General features: G+C 43.0%; 1 protein-coding gene across 1 annotated transcript; it reads left to right on the top strand.

The window, feature by feature from the left end:
• Positions 1-13,685: 13,685 nt before the first annotated feature.
• LOC127316729 (uncharacterized) lies at positions 13,686-19,966 on the top strand. Its single transcript, XM_051347192.2, has 7 exons — positions 13,686-13,840; positions 14,425-14,806; positions 14,964-15,744; positions 16,813-16,931; positions 17,287-18,776; positions 18,865-18,989; positions 19,400-19,966. Exons 2-7 carry the CDS (start codon positions 14,446-14,448, stop codon positions 19,431-19,433), a joined length of 2,910 nt encoding a protein of 969 aa, XP_051203152.1. The 5' UTR covers positions 13,686-13,840; positions 14,425-14,445; the 3' UTR covers positions 19,434-19,966.
• The last annotated feature ends 402 nt before the right edge of the window (positions 19,967-20,368 follow it).

Here is a 20,368-nt window from a genome sequence, read left to right on the forward strand (position 1 = left end):
TGTTAGGCAGCTCACAAGATCCGACAATGATAGCACAATGGGGAGAAGACAACCATCTAGCTACTGCTATGGACCCATAGTCCAGGGGTAGACTACTCACACATCACACCGGAGGCGACCATGGCGGCGTAGAGTCCTCCGGGAGATGATTCCCCTCTCCGGCAGGGTGCCGGAGGCGATCTCCTGGATCCCCCGAGATGGGATCGGTGGCGGCGGCGTCTGCGGAAGGTTTTCCGTATCGTGGTTCTCGATGCGGGGTTTCGTCACGGAGACTTTTTATAGGCGAAAGGGCAGGTCAAGAGGCGGCACGGGGCCCCACACCACAGGGCCGCGCGGCCAAGGGGGCCGCGCCGCCTAGGGTGTGGCCCCTCCGTGGCCCCTCTTCGTCTCTCCTTCGGACTTACGGAAGCTTCGTGAGAAAATAGGCCCTGGGCTTTGATTTCGTCCAATTCCGAGAATATTTCCTTACTAGGATTTCTGAAACCAAAAACAGCAGAAAACAAAGAATCGGCACTTCGGCATCTTGTTAATAGGTTAGTTCCAGAAAATGCACGAATATGACACAAAGTGTGCATAAAACATGTAGATAACATCAATAATGTGGCATGGAACATAAGAAATTATCGATACGTCGGAGACGTATCAGCATCCCCAAGCTTAGTTCTGCTCGTCCCGAGCAGGTAAAACGATAACACAGATAATTTCTGGAGTGACATGCCATCATAATCTTGATCATACTATTTGTAAAGCATATGTAGTGAATGCAGCGATCAAAACAATGTATATGACATGAGTAAACAAGTGAATCATATAGCAAAGACTTTTCATGAATAGCACTTCAAGACAAGCATCAATAAGTCTTGCATAAGAGTTAACTCATAAAGCAATAATTCAAAGTAAAGGCATTGAAGCAACACAAAGGAAGATTAAGTTTCAGCGGTTGCTTTCAACTTGTAACATGTATATCTCATGGATATTGTCAACATAGAGTAATATAATAAGTGCAATAAGCAAGTATGTAGGAATCAATGCATAGTTCACACAAGTGTTTGCTTCTTGAGGTGGAGAGAAATAGGTGAACTGACTCAACATTGAAAAGTAGAAGAATGGTCCTCATAGAGGAAAAGCATCGATTGCTATATTTGTGCTAGAGCTTTGATTTTTGAAAACATGAAACAATTTTGTCAACGGTAGTAATAAAGCATATGCATCATGTAAATTATATCTTATAAGTTGCAAGCCACATGCATAGTGTACTAATAGTGCCCGCACCTTGTCCTAATTAGCTTGGACTACCGGATCATCACAATGCACTGTTTTTACCAAGTGTCACAAAGGGGTACCTCTATGCCGCCTGTACAAAGGTCTAAGGAGAAAGCTCGCATTGGATTTCTCGCTATTGATTATTCTTCAACTTAGACATCCATACCGGGACAACATAGACAACAGATAATGGACTCCTCTTTTATGCATAAGCATGTAACAACAATTAATAATTTTCTCATTTGAGATTGAGGATATATGTCCAAAACTGAAACTTCCACCATGGATCATGGCTTTAGTTAGCGGCCCAATGTTCTTCTCTAACATATGCATGCTTAACCATAAGGTGGTAGATCTCTCTTACTTCAGACAAGACGGACATGCATAGCAACTCACATGAAATTCAACAATGAATAGTTGATGGCGTCCCCAGTGAACATGGTTATCGCACAACAAGCAACTTAATAAGAGATAAAATGCATAATTACATATTCAATACCACAATAGTTTTTAAGCTATTTGTCCCATGAGCTATATATTGCAAAGGTGAATGATGGAATTTTAAAGGTAGCACTCAAGCAATTTACTTTGGAATGGCGGAAAATACCATGTAGTAGGTAGGTATGGTGGACACAAATGGCATAGTGGTTGGCTCAAGTATTTTGGATGCATGAGAAGTATTCCCTCTCGATACAAGGTTTAGGCTAGCAAGGCTTATTTGAAACAAACACAAGGATGAACCGGTGCAGCAAAACTCACATAAAAGACATATTGAAAACATTATAAGACTCTACACCGTCTTCCTTGTTGTTCAAACTCAATACTAGAAATTATCTAGACCTTAGAGAAACCAAATATGCAAACCAAATTTTAGCATGCTCTATGTATTTCTTCATTAATGGGTGCAAAGCATATGATGCAAGAGCTTAAACATGAGCACAACAATTGCCAAGTATCACATTACCCAAGACATTTATAGCAATTACTACATGTATCATTTTCCAATTCCAACCATATAACAATTTAACGAAGGAGAAACTTCGCCATGAATACTATGAGTAGAAACCAAGGACATACTTGTCCATATGCTACAGCGGAGCGTGTCTCTCTCCCATAAAGTGAATGCTAGGATCCATTTTATTCAAACAAAACAAAAACAAAAACAAACCGACGCTCCAAGAAAAAGCACATAAGATGTGATGGAATAAAAATATAGTTTCAGGAGGAACCTGATAATGTTGTCGATGAAGAAGGGGATGCCTTGGGCATCCCCAAGCTTAGACGCTTGAGTCTTCTTGATATATGCAGGGGTGAACCACCGGGTGCATCCCCAAGCTTAGAGCTTTCACTCTCCTTGATCATGTTGCATCATACTCCTCTCTTGATCCTTGAAAACTTCCTCCACACCAAACTCGAAACAACTCATTAGAGGGTTAGTGCGCAATATAAATTGACATATTCAGAGGTGACACAATCATTCTTAACACTTCTGGACATTGCATAATGCTACTGGACATTAGTGGATCAAAGAAATTCATCCAACATAGCGAAAGAGGCAATGCGAAATAAAAGGCAGAATCTGTCAAAACAGAACAGTTCGTATTGACGAATTTTAAAATGGCACCAGACTTGCTCAAATGAAAATGCTCAAATTGAATGAAAGTTGCGTACATATCTGAGGATCATGCACGTAAATTGGCTTAATTTTCTGAGTTACCTACAGGGAGGTGGACCCAGATTCGTGACAGCAAAGAAATCTGGAACTGTGCAGTAATCCAAATCTAGTACTTACTTTTCTATCAACGGCTTAACTTGGCACAACAAAACACAAAACTAAGATAAGGAGAGGTTGCTACAGTAGTAAACAACTTCCAAGACACAAAATAAAAACAAAGTACTGTAGGTAAAAATATGGGTTGTCTCCCATAAGCGCTTTTCTTTAACGCCTTTCAGCTAGGCGCAGAAAGTGTGTATCAAGTATTATCAAGAGATGAAGTGTCAACATCATAATTTGTTCTCATAATAGAATCAAAAGGTACCTTCATTCTCTTTCTAGGAAAGTGTTCCATACCTTTCTTGAGAGGAAATTGATATTTTATATTACCTTCCTTCATATCAATGATAGCACCAACAGTTCGAAGAAAAGGTCTTCCCAATATAATGGGACAAGATGCATTGCATTCAATATCCAAGACAACAAAATCAACGGGGACAAGGTTATTGTTAATGGTAATGCGAACATTATCAACTTTACCCAAAGGTTTCTTTGTAGAATGATCAGCAAGATTAACATCCAAATAACAATTTTTCAGCGGTGGCAAGTCAAGCATATTATAAATTTTCTTAGGCATAACAGAGATACTTGCACCAAGATCACATAAAGCATTACAATCAAAATCTTTAACCTTCATCTTAATGATGGGCTCCCAACCATCCTCTAACTTTTTAGGAATAGAGGCTTCACGCTCTAGTTTCTCTTCTCTAGCTTTTATGAGAGCATTTGTAATATGATGCGTGAAAGCCAAATTTATAGCACTAGCATTAGGACTTTTAGCAAGTTTTTGCAAGAACTTTATAACTTCAGAGATGTGGCAATCATCAAAATTCAAACCATTATAATCTAAAGCAATGGGATCATCATCCCCAATGTTGGAAAAAATTTCAGCAGCTTTATCACAGGCAGTTTCAGCAGTTTTAGCAGTTTCAGGCAGTTTTTCGCGCTTTGCATTCGAAGTGGAAACATTGCTAACACCAATTCTTTTATTAGTATGAGTAGGAGGTGCAGCAACATGTGTAGCATTAGCATTACTAGTGGTGGTAATAGTCCAAACTTTAGCTATATTCTTCTCTTTAGCTAGTTTTTCATTTTCTTCTCTATCCCACCTAGCACGCAGTTCAGCCATTAATCTTATATTCTCATTAATTCTAACTTGAATGGCATTTGCTGTAGTAGTAATTTTATTATGATGATTCTCATTAGGCAAAACTTTTGATTTCAAAAGATCAACATCAGCAGCAAGACTATCGACTTTAGAAGCAAGTATATCAATTTTCCCAAGCTTTTCTTCAACAGATTTGTTAAAAGCAGTTTGTGTACTAATAAATTCTTTAAGCATGGCTTCAAGTCCAGGGGTGAACTCCTACTATTGTTGTAAGAATTCCCATAAGAATTACCATAGCCGTTGCCATTATTATAAGGATATGGCCTATAGTTGTTACTAGAATTGTTCGGTAAGCATTGTTGTTGAAATTATTATTTTTAATGAAGTTTACATCAACATGTTCTTCTTGTGCAACCAATGAAGCTAATGGAACATTATTAGGATCAATATTAGTCCTATCATTCACAAGCATAGACATAATAGCATCAATCTTATCACTCAAGGAAGAGGTTTCTTGACGTAATTTACCTTCTTACCTTGTGGAGCTCTTTCCGTGTGCCATTCAGAGTAGTTGATCATCATATTATCAAGAAGCTTTGTTGCTTCACCAAGAGTGATGGACATAAAGGTACCTCCAGCAGCTGAATCCAATAAATTCCGTGAAGAAAAATTTAGTCCTGCATAGAAGGTTTGGATGATCATCCAAGTAGTCGATCCATGGGTTGGGCAATTTTTAACCAGAGATTTCATTCTTTCCCAAGCTTGAGCAACATGTTCAGTATCAAATTGTTTAAAATTCATTATGCTACTCCTCAAAGATATAATTTTAGCAGGGGGATAATATCTACCAATAAAAGCATCCTTGCATTTAGTCCATGAATCAATACTATTCTTAGGCAGAGATAGCAACCAATCTTTAGCTCTTCCTCTTAATGAGAAAGGGAACAATTTTAGTTTAATAATATCACCATCTACATCCTTATACTTTTGCATTTCACATAATTCAACAAAATTATTAAGATGGGCAGCAGCATCATCAGAACTAACACCAGAAAATTGCTCTCGCATAACAAGATTCAGTAAAGCAGGTTTAATTTCAAAGAATTCTGCTGTAGTAGCAGCTGGAGCAATAGGTGTGCATAAGAAATCATTATTATTTGTGGTTGTGAAGTCACACAACTTAGTATTTTCAGCGTTGGCCATTTTAGCAACAGTAAATAAAGCAAACTAGATAAAGTAAATGCAAGTAAACTAATTTTTTGTGTTTTTGATATAGTAAACAAGATAACAAATAAAGTAAAACTAGCAACTAATTTTTTTGTATTTTGATTTAGTGCAGCAAACAAAGTAGTAAATAAAACTAAGCAAGACAAAAACAAAGTAAAGAGATTGAGAAGTGGAGACTCCCCTTACGGCGTGTCTTGATCTCCCAGCAACGGCGCCGAGAAATTCTTCTTTGGCGTGAAGTTGGCGTGGGAGATAGAAATCTTTGTGGTGTAGCTTTTCTTCAGTTCCCCGGCAACGGCGCCAGAAATTTGCTTGATGCGTGTGGTTGGCACGTCCGTTGGGAACCCCAAGAGGAAGGTGTGATGCGCACAACGGCAAGTTTCCCTCAGTAAGAAACCAAGGTTTAATCGGACCAGTAGGAGTCAAGAAGCACGTTGAAGGTTGATGGCGGCGAGATGTAGTGCGGCGCAACACCAGTGATTCCGGCGCCAACGTGGAACCTGCACAACACAACCAAGATACTTTGCCCCAACGAAACAGTGAGGTTGTCAATCTCACCGGCTTGCTGTAACAAAGAGTTAACCGTATTGTGTGGAAGATGATTGTTTGCGAGAAAAACAAGAGAACGATATTACGATGATTGTATTTCAAGAAAGAGAATTGGACCGGGGTCCACAGTTCACTAGAGGTGTCTCTCCCATAAGACGAACAGCATGTTGGGTGAACAAATTACAGTTGGGCAATTGACAAATAAAGAGGGCATGACCATGCACATACATATCATGATGAGTATAGTGAGATTTAATTGGGCATTACGACAAAGTACATAGACCGTCATCCAACTGCATCTATGCCTAAAAAGTCCACCTTCAGGTTATCATCCGAACCCCCTCCAGTATTAAGTTGCTAACAACAGACAATTCCATTAAGTATTGCGCGTAATGTAACTAGTGACTACATCCTTGAACATAGCACTAATGTTTTATCCCTAGTGGCAACAGCACATCCGTAATCTTAGTGGTTCTTGTCACTCCTCCAGATTCACGGAGACATGAACCCACTATCGAGCATAAATACTCCCTCTTGGAGTTACTAGCATCAACTTGGCCAGAGCATCTACTAATAACGGAGAGCATGCAAGATCATAAACAACACATAGACATAGCTTTGATAATCAACATAACAAGTATTCTCTATTCATCGGATCCCAACAAACGCAACATATAGAATTACAGATAGATGATCTTGATCATGTTAGGCAGCTCACAAGATCCGACAATGATAGCACAATGGGGAGAAGACAACCATCTAGCTACTGCTATGGACCCATAGTCCAGGGGTAGACTACTCACACATCACACCGGAGGCGACCATGGCGGCGTAGAGTCCTCCGGGAGATGATTCCCCTCTCCGGCAGGGTGCCGGAGGCGATCTCTGGATCCCCGAGATGGGATCGGTGGCGGCGGCGTCTCTGGAAGGTTTTCCGTATCGTGGTTCTCGATGCGGGGGTTTCGTCACGGAGACTTTTTATAGGCGAAAGGGCAGGTCAAGAGGCGGCACGGGGGCCCCACACCACGGGGCCGCGCGGCCAAGGGGGCCGCGCCGCCTAGGGTGTGGCCCCTCCGTGGCCCCTCTTCGTCTCTCCTTCGGACTTACGGAAGCTTCGTGAGAAAATAGGCCCCTGGGCTTTGATTTCGTCCAATTCCGAGAATATTTCCTTACTAGGATTTCTGAAACCAAAAACAGCGAAAAAACAAGCGGCACTTCGGCATCTTGTTAATAGGTTAGTTCCAGAAAATGCACGAATATGACACAAAGTGTGCATAAAACATGTAGATAACATCAATAATGTGGCATGGAACATAAGAAATTATCGATACGTCGGAGACGTATCACACAACCAGCACAACTATCCAGGTATGCCCTAGACTCAATGGTTAGTCCACTATAAAATATATCAAGTAAATCATGCTTTTCCAGATCATGATCAGGCCGAGCTCTAATAAGAGAGCAAAATCTCGCCCAAGCCTCAGGCAATTTCTCTTCATCTCCCTGATCAAAATTATAAATTCTCTGCAAAGCAATATGTTGAGCACTAGCAGGAAAGTATTTGCGGAAGAAAACATCAAGCAATTCTTTTGGACTTTTAATAGAATTAGGTGGCAAATTATTATACCAAGTTTTAGCGTCATCCTTTAATGAGAATGGAAAGATTTTAGCAACAAAGTAAGTACGCATCTTGACATCATCAGAAAACAAGCTACTCAGAGTAGATAACTCAGTCATGTGTTCAACAGCACTTTCTTTTTCAGTACCACAAAAGGGTGTTTTCTCAACAATAGCTATATGAGATAGATCAAGAGAAAAATCATAATCTTTATCCTTAATGTTTATAGGAGATGTGGCAAACTTAGGATCAGGAGACAGTTTATATCTAACAGCATGTTCTGCAAGCAACTTTTTAATTTTTCTTGCATCAGTAGTAGCATTGCATTTTTCAATAAAATCATTATTAAGCTCCACATAATCTTCATCAGGATCATCACTAAAATAATTAAGTTCAGGTGAATTAACAGGTGTAATAGCATTAGGAGTTTCAGTATTTTCAATTTGTCTAGACCTAGCAATTGTAGCATCTAGAAAGGATCCCAATGAACCACTATCATCAAGCACAGCAGAAATATTATCAATATTATGAGAGTTTTCAGATTCAGCAGAAGTACCCGCATGCGAAGCATGTGGCGGTGAAACAAGTTTATCAATCACAGATGGTGAATCAAGAGCAGCAGAGGTATTCAGAATTGTACCTTTTCTTGTAGTGGATGGTAATATGGCGATCTTAGTATCGCGAGGTTTGCCCATGATGGAGAATTTGCAGCGAACAATATTAATCCAAGTGAACTTCCAAATAAAGCTATGCTCCCCGGTAACGGCGCCAGAAAACAGTCTTGATGACCCACAAGTATAGGGGATCGCAGCAGTCTTCGCGGGTAGTATAACCCAATTTATTGATTCGACACAAGGGGAGACAAAGAACACTTGGAAGCCTTAACAGCGGAGTTGTCAATTCAGCTGCACCTGGAAACAGACTTGCTCGCAAGAGTTTATCAGTAGTAACAGTTTTATAGCACGATGATAGTGAAATAACGACAGAGTAACACAGAGACGACGGTAGTGATTATAGTAAACAGCAGGATTAAAATACTGTAGGCACGGGGACGGATAACGGGCGTTGCATGGATGAGAGAAACTCATGTAACAATCATAGCAGGGCATTTGCAGATAATAATAAAACGGTGTCCAAGTACAAAGCAATCAATAGGCATGTGTTCCATATATAGTCGTGCGTGCTCGAAATGAGAAATTTGCACAACATCTTTTGTCCTACCAGCCGGTGGCAGCCGGGCCTCAAGGGAAACTACTGGATATTAAGGTACTCCTTTTAATAGAGTACCGGAGCAAAGCATTAACACTCCGTGAACACATGTGATCCTCACATCGCTACCATTCTCTCCGGTTGTCCCGATTTCTGTCACTTCGGGGCCATCGGTTCCGGACAGCGACATGTGTATACAACTTGCAGGTAAGATCAATAAACAATGAATATCATGATGAAACAATAACATGTTCAGATCTGAGATCATGGCACTCGGGCCCTAGTGACAAGCATTAAGCATAACAAGTTGCAACAATATCATCAAAGTACCAATTACGGACACTAGGCACTATGCCCTAACAATCTTATGCTATTACATGACCAATCTCATCCAATCCCTACCATCCTCTTCGGCCTACAGCGGGGGAATTACTCACACATGGATGGGGGAAACATGGCTGGTTGATGTAGAGGCGTTGGCGGTGATGATGGCGATGATCTCCTCCAATTCCCCGTCCCGGCGGAGTGCCAGAACGGAGACACGGCTCCCGCGACGGAGTTTCGCGATGTGGCGGCGTTACGGAGGGTTTACGCGACTTCGACTTCTCTCCGTGCGTTTTTAGGTCGAGGCCGATAAATAGTCCAAAGGAGGGCGTCGGAGGCCGGCCGAGGGGCCACACCACAGGGCCGCGCGGGCCCCCCTGGGGCCGCGCCGCCCTATGGTGTGGGGCCCTCGGGCCTCCACCTTAATTGTCCTTCTGGCTCCGTCATTATTCTAGGAAAATAGGGCCTTCTGCATAAATTCCGAGGATTTTCCCGAAAGTTGGATTTCTGCACAAAAACGAGACACCAGAGCAGTTCTGCTGAAAACAGCGTTAGTCCGTGTTAGTTGCATCCAAAATACACAAATTAGAGGCAAAACAATAGCAAAAGTGTTCGGGAAAGTAGATACGTTTTGGACGTATCAGGCGCGCGTTCTTCTTCCTCATCCACTCCTCCAAAGAAACCCTAGCCGCCACAAAGCTCGACCGTAGCGCCGCCTAGGTGTTCCTGCGACGCTGCCAGTCCCGCGAGGAAGTCCATGGCCGGTCCAGGTGGCCGGCGAGGCGGTCGAGGCCGCGGCCCTGGGCGCCCCCGTGGCCGGGGCAGGGGCCGCCGTGGTGGAGCAGCTAAGGCCCCACGCTCGTCGTCGCCTGCGCCCTCCTCGTCCTCGCAGGACGAGCGCTGCTTCGAGTTCCTCCTCCGCATCGACGACGACCCACTCGCCATCAAGCGGCTCCCGGACAAGTTCGCCGAGTTCGTCGACGGCGTCGAGCCGGCGCAGTTGTAGCTACGGGAGGCCAGCTGCAACTTCTGCCGCTGGTCCGTGGAGGTCTTGTTCGATGGGCAGGGCAAGATGTACCTGCACACGGGCTGGGGCAAGTTCGCCCGTGACCTCGCGCTCGAGCCCGGCTGCCAGCTCACCTTCCTCTACGAGGGGGACGGCGAGATGATCGTCAAGGTGTTCGACGACACAGCCTGCCGCAGGCACTACCACACCGGCGAATCCGGCTCGGACACCGATAGTTAGAACGTCGAGTGTTCTTTCTTTGCAGCGAATCTGGCTACGGGCCAGACGAAGCCAGTAGTTGAAGTTTCTGGATGTTCGTCTCATCGGTAGAACCAACAAGGGCACCATCTCCTCCCGCTGGATTTTCCAGTTTGGGTGACTGGGTGTGCCCTCGAATGTTCTTTCTTGGCAGCGAACATACGGAAATCAACACAACTGGTTTCTTTTTTTTAAATTTTATATTTGTGTCGACCATGGTTCAAACTATTTGTTAGTTTGTGTAAACCATGTTCCAAACTATGTGTTAGTTTGTGTAAAATCATGTTTCAGTATGTAATATTTGGAACTATGTTTAAATGGAGAAGAGGAAAAAAAGAAAAAAAATGCGTCGCCCCGCTGGAGCAGCCCCCAGACGCAAACGGACGCGCGGACAAAAACGATCATTTTAGCGTCCGCAGCGCGACGCAAATGGACGCTCGCGGACATTAAAATACGTAGCGCCGCTGGAGATGCCCTAAGCGTAATCTAGAATATGTTGGAGGAGCAGTTCATGGACATGACGAGTTGTATTGGCATGAGGATGCAAGAAGGAGGCAGATCTTACTGAACACGTCAATGCCTTCAACTGTGTGGTCTACGATTTGGAACGTACTGGGGCCAAGGTGGACGGCGAGGATAGGGCCTTGCTCATGCTTACTTCGTTGCCTAAGTCCCACAAAAATTTGGTTATTACTCTGACGTATAACAATACAAGCATCACTTCAAGCGAAGTACAAACTACGTTGTTATCTTATGATCAACGAGAAATGAAACTTCCGAGTAAGATGCTTCTACTCGTGGTAGTGATGGAAAGGGTTAGACACAATCATGGTGGAAAATCTTGCAAGAAGAAAAAGAAGAAGGGTAAGACGCATTGTTTTCACTGCAAGGAGTGGGTCACACCAAGAAGCATTGGTCCACGTACAACAAAACTGATGGAGCTGCAAATATTTTCGTTACCTCTGCAATTAATTATCAACTAATTATGATACTGAAGTTCCGACCTTAGTAAGAAAACTGTTTGATGGAGTGTGAGTGCTAGATTATTCACGGACCTCTTATCATGTGACGTCTAACAACGTGTGGTTTGCTACCTACAAGCCTGGTGGAAGTCGATCAATGGTGCGCCTCAGCGCATTATGGGCATGCCAGATATAAAGATTAAGACTCAAGATGGTGATGAAACGGTGCTAAAAAATGTTAGATATGTGACAAGGGCTCGGAGGCATGTGGGAAACTGCATGGCAACAATTATGTATACGGTGTTGACATGGGCAAGTTGACCATGTGAGTTAAGAAGGACAAGAAGCTTGTGCTAAAGGGTAGGAGGGCTAGATATAACCTGTACAAAGTGCATGTAATCATTATTCCAGGCGGAGCTGAAGAGGAAGAAGTCGCGGCGGGATCGACCTAGGCAACCGAGTTCGGTGAGGATTCACACGCTGGCTCATGCAAGTAAGCAATGAGGAAAACCAAGTTCAAAACACACAGATGTTAGTGCGAAGATGTCGATTTACAAGTTGGCGACATATTAGAAAAGGTGGAGATTATTGAAGTTGCGTTGAATATGTGTATAGGTTACAATTGGACTTAGACCGTACGGGTAGGCTACGTGTTGGAGTCGAATTCTGTAACTTGTGTCTAATATTTAATGTCACCGGAGTAGCCAAAATAGACTAGACGAAAGCTAGGTTAGACACAAGATTGGTTTTTGGAGACGATCCGATGCCCATGGGAGGGGCGCCGAACCAACATGATGTTTGTAGATCTGACGTGTTTGTACACCGTCGTGGCCTTGTCGGTAATGGTACTATGATAGTACCTAGGGAGAAGCATCTATAAAGCACGCCCTGTCGTCTACCATCTACTTTCTGCGATGATTTAATCACTTATCATGCTAACTAGTAAATAAAACATTGATTATAAACCTATGACTCGGAAGTAAGTTGTTTTCACACAAAAATTTGTTTTGAGACATTTTTTTCAAGGGATTTTCAGTTTCCAAAGGTTCTTTCAGACGGGATTTGTCGCTGACACCCTTGGGATTGCAAGCTGACCCGCAGTAAGGCCAAACTCACGGCGCCATCTCACGGTACAGTATATGCTTTGTATAATGCGCCATGCAATAAAGTCATGAAAACCTTAATTGTTAATTGTTGATTAGTTCATTCACTTTTACATAAACAACCCCGCCTCCCCAGTCCTCTGCTTAGTGATACGAATCTCCTAGTAGGACTAGCAGGGACCCATGAATCATCCCATATTTCATTACTCTCTTCATTGCCAACTCTCCATAGAAATCCACGTCTGAATGTGGTTAAACTTGCAAGGAACTAACAAGTAAAGGAGGAGCCAGATTTCGGCCCTGCATTTAAAATGTTATCTTAAAGATAGTATTTGGCTTGTAGGACTAAGTCTGGATCAGTAAGAGCCTCCATTCCTCTTTAGCCACCATAACTAAATTGAAGGGGTGGAAATCTCTAAATCTCATACCACCTTTCCTTTTCACGTAGCAAATCTTTCATCAAGCGAAAAATGCATTTTTTCATCATCGCCCCACAAAAATTGGAAGATAGCATCCATCATATTCTTACACAGCCCCTTAGCTATTTGGAACATTGGCATCCCACCATATTCTTACACACCCCCTTAGCTATTTGGAACATTGGCATCCCATCAATAGTTGTTTTTTCTTTCCATACATTTACTCATGGTAGAATTATTTCAGTAAAGTGTTTGAAGCAATCATTGCTATCCAGCTCAGCAAGCGTCAGGAGCCCTAGACATATTACTCGAGAGGGCCCCTGTGTCAATATGCGCGGCTTCACAAATTTTATCTCTCACCAAGGCATTTGTAGACATAGCTAAACTCACCATATGTCTAGAAGTTGCACAGCAGGTGTCCAACACTTGTTACAAGGAACTTCAGTTAGTCATATAAGCTTCCACATGAATAGTCATCATCAAATAAAAGGTGTGAGATTGACTTGGTAACCCCTTAGCCCCATCTATACCCCAACTTCTTCTTCTTCTTCTTCATACAAGAGGATTAAAAAAAGGTTTGTGAAATATTCAGATGTTGAGAAAATAAAGAGAAAATAAACAACAGAAAAGAAAAAGGAAAGAGATAGAACGAAAAAGTAAAAAAACAACGCACTGGGCTGGCCCAACGCACACCGCCTTGTTTTGCGTTGCGCAGTAAAGGCCGCCCAGGTCGGCATATAGGGCTTTTCCCCAATCCCACCCGGCGCCACCGCCGCAAAGCGAAAATTTCGGGACCCGGGCGGAGCTCGATTCGAAATATTAAGTAGTCCTACAAGATTCCGGAATGTTCTAAACGCGAAAAAAAGAAAAAGAAAAAACAGCTCCGGCCGCAGCGGCCACGGCCTTCCCTTCCCCCTCCTCCCTCCGTAGCTCCTTCCTCCACCAGCTATCGGCGCCGCCGCGGACGCCTCCCCCGCATGCTCGGCTCTTCCTCCGAGCCCTCTCCCTCGCCGTCTCCTGGTAAGTCTCGTCTCCTCCTCCCCCCTCCCCCCAACGAAATCCCGCCCCGCCGCGTACTCGGGTGCGCGTTTTGGTTGATCGGTGTTGGTGGAGTGCTGGTGGGCGGGGTTTCTCTCTCGGTACCCCCGAATCGAATCCCCGCCGCCCCTCTCGTGTGCTTGGCCTGCCCGGAATGGTCGGTTGCTCCTCGTGGTGTTGTTTGTGGGGGTTTTTGCCTCCTATTCTCGGCCGATTTCCTCTCTAAGCCGCCAAGGTGGTGATGCTTCGGTACCGGAATGTTCGATTTCGTCTTGTCCTGTCGATGTAGATTTCTGCTTTCCTTTCTAGCAATGGGGGAAGTCCACTACGCGGTTAACTCGCTCGGGTGTTCTGTTTTGCTGGGGTTTTTTCCCGATGGATTTCTCCTCTTCTTGTTGTGTGTGGGCTTCTTGCTTCGTGTTCACGGTCGATTTTCCTCACTAGGGTCGAAGGCGGTGAGGATTGTTCGATTTCGACTTGTGGTATCGGTGCAGTTTTCTCTCGTTTTGCGGTTCCTCGGAATTTTCGCTTACTTAATGACGCGGCTACTTCTTGCTGTTTCTCAGTTTCCAGGCGACAAGCGCGCGATGGGCAAGGAGAAGAGGAAGAAGAAGATGAAACGGGAGAGGGCGGAGGCGGCGGCCGAGAAAGCGCTGGAAACCATGCGGCTGGATGTGCAGGCCGCATCGGCAAAGGCGCTCCAAAACTTGCGCCTGCTGTCCGTGCGCCTGGTGACCGTGCAGGGGGAGGTCGCCAAGGCGCTGCTGGACCTGCAGGTTGCGGCCGCGTCTCGAGCAGATTCGAGCAACTTGTCTGCGGAGACAACAAGCAGCAGCCGCAGCAGCAACATGGGGCGGTGCCACCACTTGGGCTTGGACAGCGAGTCGCCGGACACGGCTGAGGAGCTCCTGCACGAGAACAAGGAAGATATGCTGCTATTGCACGTTGGTAAGTACTCCTTCACCAAACTTAAAAGAACACCATGTGGCAATATATGATATATGCATGATTTGCTACTCTAAATTTGCAAAGTATGAGGGTTTCTGGTTGCATTATCTAGCCAATGTGAAGATAATAATAAATCCTTGTATGCTTGAATCTGCAGATTCTACTAAAGTGAAGGAATTGGTAGCAGATTCTCACAATCCAGAAGAGAAGGAGAAAGCTCAGAGCAGGGAAACTGTTCATGATGTGGCAGAACATATGAACTCTCTTCCGTCAATTGGGGACTGCCTGAAACTGTTTTCGCATGGCCTGACAGATTGTAACAACTGTTCCGAGGTTGCCGCTGAGCTGCCAGAAACCGATGGAAGTAAAAATGTCGAACACATCATGGCAAGTAGCAATGTAAATACAACTATTGATGGAGACCAGACTGAAATGTCAGACATGAAAACATGCCCAAGTGACTTTGGTAGCTTGTCGGCAGAATCTCCAAGTAGGCAACCATATCTTCCAGATTCACATCATCAGGTTACACTCTCTGAGGACATAACTTCTGAAGAAGTCACTTCAGGGAAGAGCTGTGGTGAAAAGGACTTGACCTCCTGCAGCACAGCCCATGAAAAAACTGAAAGTCATGAAGGTGTTCAAGAAGCTGCGCTTAGTTGCCTTACAACTGATGAACAGACTGACTTGCTGAGTACTCAGAATATTCAGGATACCAGCACTCACAAACACAGCAGTGGAAAGCAGGTAATGTATGATCGTGCTCAGCAAGTGGCGGGAAAACAAAATAAGCAGACAGCAACTCAAACACGATTGATTAGCAAGCTGCCGCCTGTGTTAACCATTCAACTTGAGAGACCTGCATCCGGTCTTCCTAAATTGAGTGGGCATGTGAGCTTTAAGGAGATTCTTCAAGTAGGACCATTCATGGACCCCAGGTACTGATTTTGGTACACAGTAATATCTGATACCTTTCTTGTATGCCAGTTCCGTTAAGTTCCTGATATTCAGAAATACAGTAACTATTTTGCTTCATAGCTTGCTTATAATAGATTTAAGAATATAACTTCGCTTAGCAAAAGCTTTAAGAAGACCCCAGCCGGCATTGTAGGTCAAAGAACCATTGAGACTGTCCACTTTCCATTATGTTATCTTTTTTTATCACTGGAAGGCTACCACGATTTATATTAAAGAAATGTGAATAAACAAAGCAATGTTATAATTATAACACAAACATTTTCTCTTTATTCAGTAGCTTAGTAATTATCAATGCAACAGACAGGCATTCCAGGAATACATTGCATTCACCGAATGACTGCAACAGCCTAACAGTAAAGTGAATTTGTATTCTAAAGCTGCAGCAGGCTAAACTGCATTAAGTGAGCCTAGTATAGAACATGCCCACTGTGTTAATTTGTGCTTTTGAATGCGACTTACCCATTTAGCTCTGTAGTGTTGCAGTCTCATCTATTTCATTAATTGACGAATAGCCATTGCTTATCCTTTCATGATGGTTTGTCAGTTGATCTTGTGCTATACTTGAACTTCTCCAATGGTTCAAATCATTGTATACCTTTACTATCTATATTTTGATTTTGCAGCAGGCTAAATATTAAGTGAGGCTAGCATATAAGAAAAAAGTTTATTTGTTATCTCTTACAAAAGAAGGAAAGACGGTGACAATGTAAACGGTCTAACTGTACATGGGTTTAATTTGTAATTTGAGTATCAACTGTGTTTGAGTGTTAAATCCCCTGTAAAAAAGTGAACAACAAACCAATGTTATAATTATAACACAAACATTTGCTTTTCGGTAGCCCAGTAATTATCAGTGCCGTAGACGGGCATTCCAGGAGTATTTAATTGTGACAATATGAACGGTCTAATTGTACCATCCATTTAATTGTGATTTAAGTACCAACTGAATTTGAGTGTTTATTGACAATATGATTTAGACCAGAACCCATTAGTGGAAACTTAAGTGTTTTGTATAACTTCATTTTCAGGTCCGAGCTGCTTGAGACTATTTCCTGCAAAAGTTGCTCACATAATGAAGTTACACATAATTCATTACATGTTCTTCAACCAGAGGACTCTCCAGCCAGAAGCAACCCTTTGCAAGCTGGTAAGTCTATACTCATATAGCACTGAACTCTTCGGGATGGCTACATAAAATAGGGTAGGATGTTTCAGCAGTATTAACATGGAAACTTATTTTCTATGGTTAGTATTACCATAGCAAACAACAGTATAGCTTAGGGTGTTGAATTTCCATTGGATATAGCTTAGGGTGTTGAGTCTTTATCTTCACACTGTGAGTGTTACCCCAAATGGTTGGTTACCTTAAGTACACATCTATTGTCGAAAACAACAGCTTAGAGTGTGGATGATAGATTCCAAAAATGCAAAGTATGAGGGTTTTGGTTGCATGATCTAGCCAATGAAGAAAATAATAAATCCTTGTATGCTTGAATCTGCAGATTCTACTAAAGTGAAGGAATTGGTAGCAGATTCTCACAATCCAGAAGAGAAGGAGCAAACTGAGAGCAGCGAAAGTGTTCATGATGTGGCAGAACATATGAACTCTCTTCCGTCAATTGAGGACTGCCTGAAACTATTTTCACATGGCCTGACAGTTTGTAAGAACTGTTCCAAGGTTGCTTCTGAGCTGCCGGAAACTGATAGAACTTCAGGGAAGAGCTGTGGTCAAAAGGACTTAGCCTCTTGCAGGACAGCCAATGAAAAAGCTAAAAGTCATGAAGGTGTTCAAGAAGCTGCTCCTAGTTGCCTTACAACTGATGAACATGTACTGGATGATCATAATGCCCAACGAGTGGAGGAAACCCAAAATGAGCAGACAGATGTTGATGGTACTGCAAGCAAAACAGAATTGATTAGCAAGCTGCCACCTGTATTAGCCAATCAACTGAAGAGGTACACCCCTGCAGATATGGACTGTTGCATTCAATCTGAGAAGAAGAGTGACCTGCTGAGTGCCCAGGATAGTACGGATGTGACTAGTTGCCTCGGAACTGAGAATTCTATGGATAGCCAAGTATTCGTGAAAACAGTTTCTGGCACAACTTTATCAGTACAGATTGATCTAACAAAAACTTCTACAGAGCTGGGACAACTTATTGAGAAGAAGGCTGTGTTCAGTCAGACTGAGCAATATTTGGAGTGTGAGGGTCGCATATTAAAACCCAAATTAAAACTATCAGAACAAGGAATTGACAGGGGCTCAACCATAATGATCCGTTCAAGGCTCTGTGGTGGAATGGTTGTATTTACCGACATTCCCTTAGAGGATATTCTTCAGTCGAAACAGATCCCGGGCCGAGCTGACACTGAACTAGAATATACAGACCTAGGATTGACGACCCTGAGAGGTGTATTGAGGTCCGCAATCGACACTATCGATGCCGGAAGATGTTGGACTGGAACATTGGGATTAGAGGATTTCTCTGTTGATGAAAATGGTATGGTCCACCCGAATCGAGCTGCTACAGCTAACGCCATACCTCGCCTAATTCGTAGAAACCTTCAAGATCTTGCAACCTCCATCAAGAATCATTTTTCAGTTGATGGAAAGTGGCCAGCGTATTTGGAAAACCTCATTAAGAAACTACGGAAGAGCACCCTTGTCTGGGACCAAGCTGAGCAGAGGCATCGTCTGTGCTGGGTGTACAGATTGGTGTTGCTTTCTCATTTTGCTGGTCTTCCGTCAATGTGCAGGGCAAACATCGTTTACCAGTTAAAGATATTGTTTGATTCTCTTGACCCATATCAAAAAGCGGATTTCAGGTATGCCCTACGCAGATGCAAATTAAATGGTGATTGGATTGAATTGGTGTCAACGGATCCAGTGGTCATGGTAACCTTCAATAAAGGCGACTACAGAGGAATGGACCGTACCACCCCATTCTTCTTATCAAGAAATTATTTTAGTCATTGCTTCTACAATAGCTGGGTTAGTTCCTAACAAAATCATGCTACATTTACTTATAAGACGTTCCAAAACTATTATCACTTAACATGCCGACGTAACTTGTTTTCAGGATAATAATAATGTTCTGTTGTATGATTGTGATTCCGGTTTGGAGATACTAATGTCCCTGTGCTTGGGAGATTATTTGGCGGATCTCATCTCTGAATTATTCAATTTTTTTGATCTGTATGATCTGTAAGTGCTTCCTTCTAATTTTGTTCCATATATACATTTGTTTGGTTGTAAGCATGTCTTCATTTTTTAACTTTATTTTTTTAATATTTGTATCAAATTTGTGTTTGATAGTTGATTTCTCTATGAAATAAATGCTCTATACTCCAGAGCATAATTCAACCTAATGATTATGTTCCTAGATGTCTTACCCTGTGCAACTCTCATTTATACTACCTCTGTTTGGATTTAATCAACGCACACTACATACATACTATTCTATCGCTTTTCCAACTCTAGCGCCGATTAAATCCGGTCGGAGGGAGTACATTACTTGCTTTATTTATTTGTTTATTTGACTATTGCCTGATATAGTCACGCACTTAACATCTTTATGTACTAAAAATTGGCTACCCTTTTATTTGTGAGCGCAGGCTGAGGTCTTGCTGCCCGGGCCTGAACCTGTGAACCACTGATGCAACGCTTGTTTTAGTCTCCAACAGTGAACCTGTGAACCACTGATGCAACGCTTGTTTTGGTCTCCAACAGTGAACCTGTGAACCACTGATGCAACGCTTGTTTTGGTCTCCAAAAGTGAACCTGTGAACCACTGATGCAACGCTTGTTTTGGTCTCCAACAGTGAACCTGTGATCATGTGCTTGTATTCGTAACGTTGACATCGTGGCCTAACTTCTTCTAGTAAGCTGACTCAAGGTAGTAGCTATCTGCAATACACATTTTGCTTTGGTTTCCGACGGAGCACTGCTGATGCGGTGCAGCGGTGGCTGAGTACCTGTGATCCTCTGAATCTGTGATTGTATTCATGTTCTTGGTAACACCTGCAGCTGTACACGATACAGAACCAGCAAGAAAGGCATGTGAGTCCAGCGGGTCGTGGGACCATGGTCACATGTAAGCGTTGAGTTGGGTATTAGTATGGAGACAGAACTGTAAGCAGTATGAAGAAAATGAATGAAACTGAATCTTGTCTCCTGTCTTCTGTCTTCCTCCCTGCGTCTCTCTCTGAAATTCCTTCACCTTGTATCCTTCTGTTGATCTGGAGCCGATCTCACGCCTTGATTTACCATAGTCCAGGGGATAGTTACATTCTTGTGCTGAGTTGACATAGAAGAGTATGTTCTGCATCCCAGTAGACCGCCGTTTGGTGGTCCGTATCAAAGAATGTTGGAGCTGAATACTTGTCTGCAGCTATGACCAAATCAAAAATTCCGTTGGACTTCAAATTCTGAAGCAGATTTCTATTTTCATAATTCTTTTCTCCCCGTTGCCTACATCAGTTTGATTGGTGTGTGAAGCAAAAAAACGAGCACCGACAGTCTAGACCTCAACTAGTTGACATGTATTTTAGCAGTCGCTAGTACAACAACACTACGTATTATAC

Source organism: Lolium perenne, chromosome 7, assembly GCF_019359855.2.
Source record: "Lolium perenne isolate Kyuss_39 chromosome 7, Kyuss_2.0, whole genome shotgun sequence".
In the NCBI taxonomy this organism is placed as follows: Eukaryota; Viridiplantae; Streptophyta; class Magnoliopsida; order Poales; family Poaceae; genus Lolium; species Lolium perenne.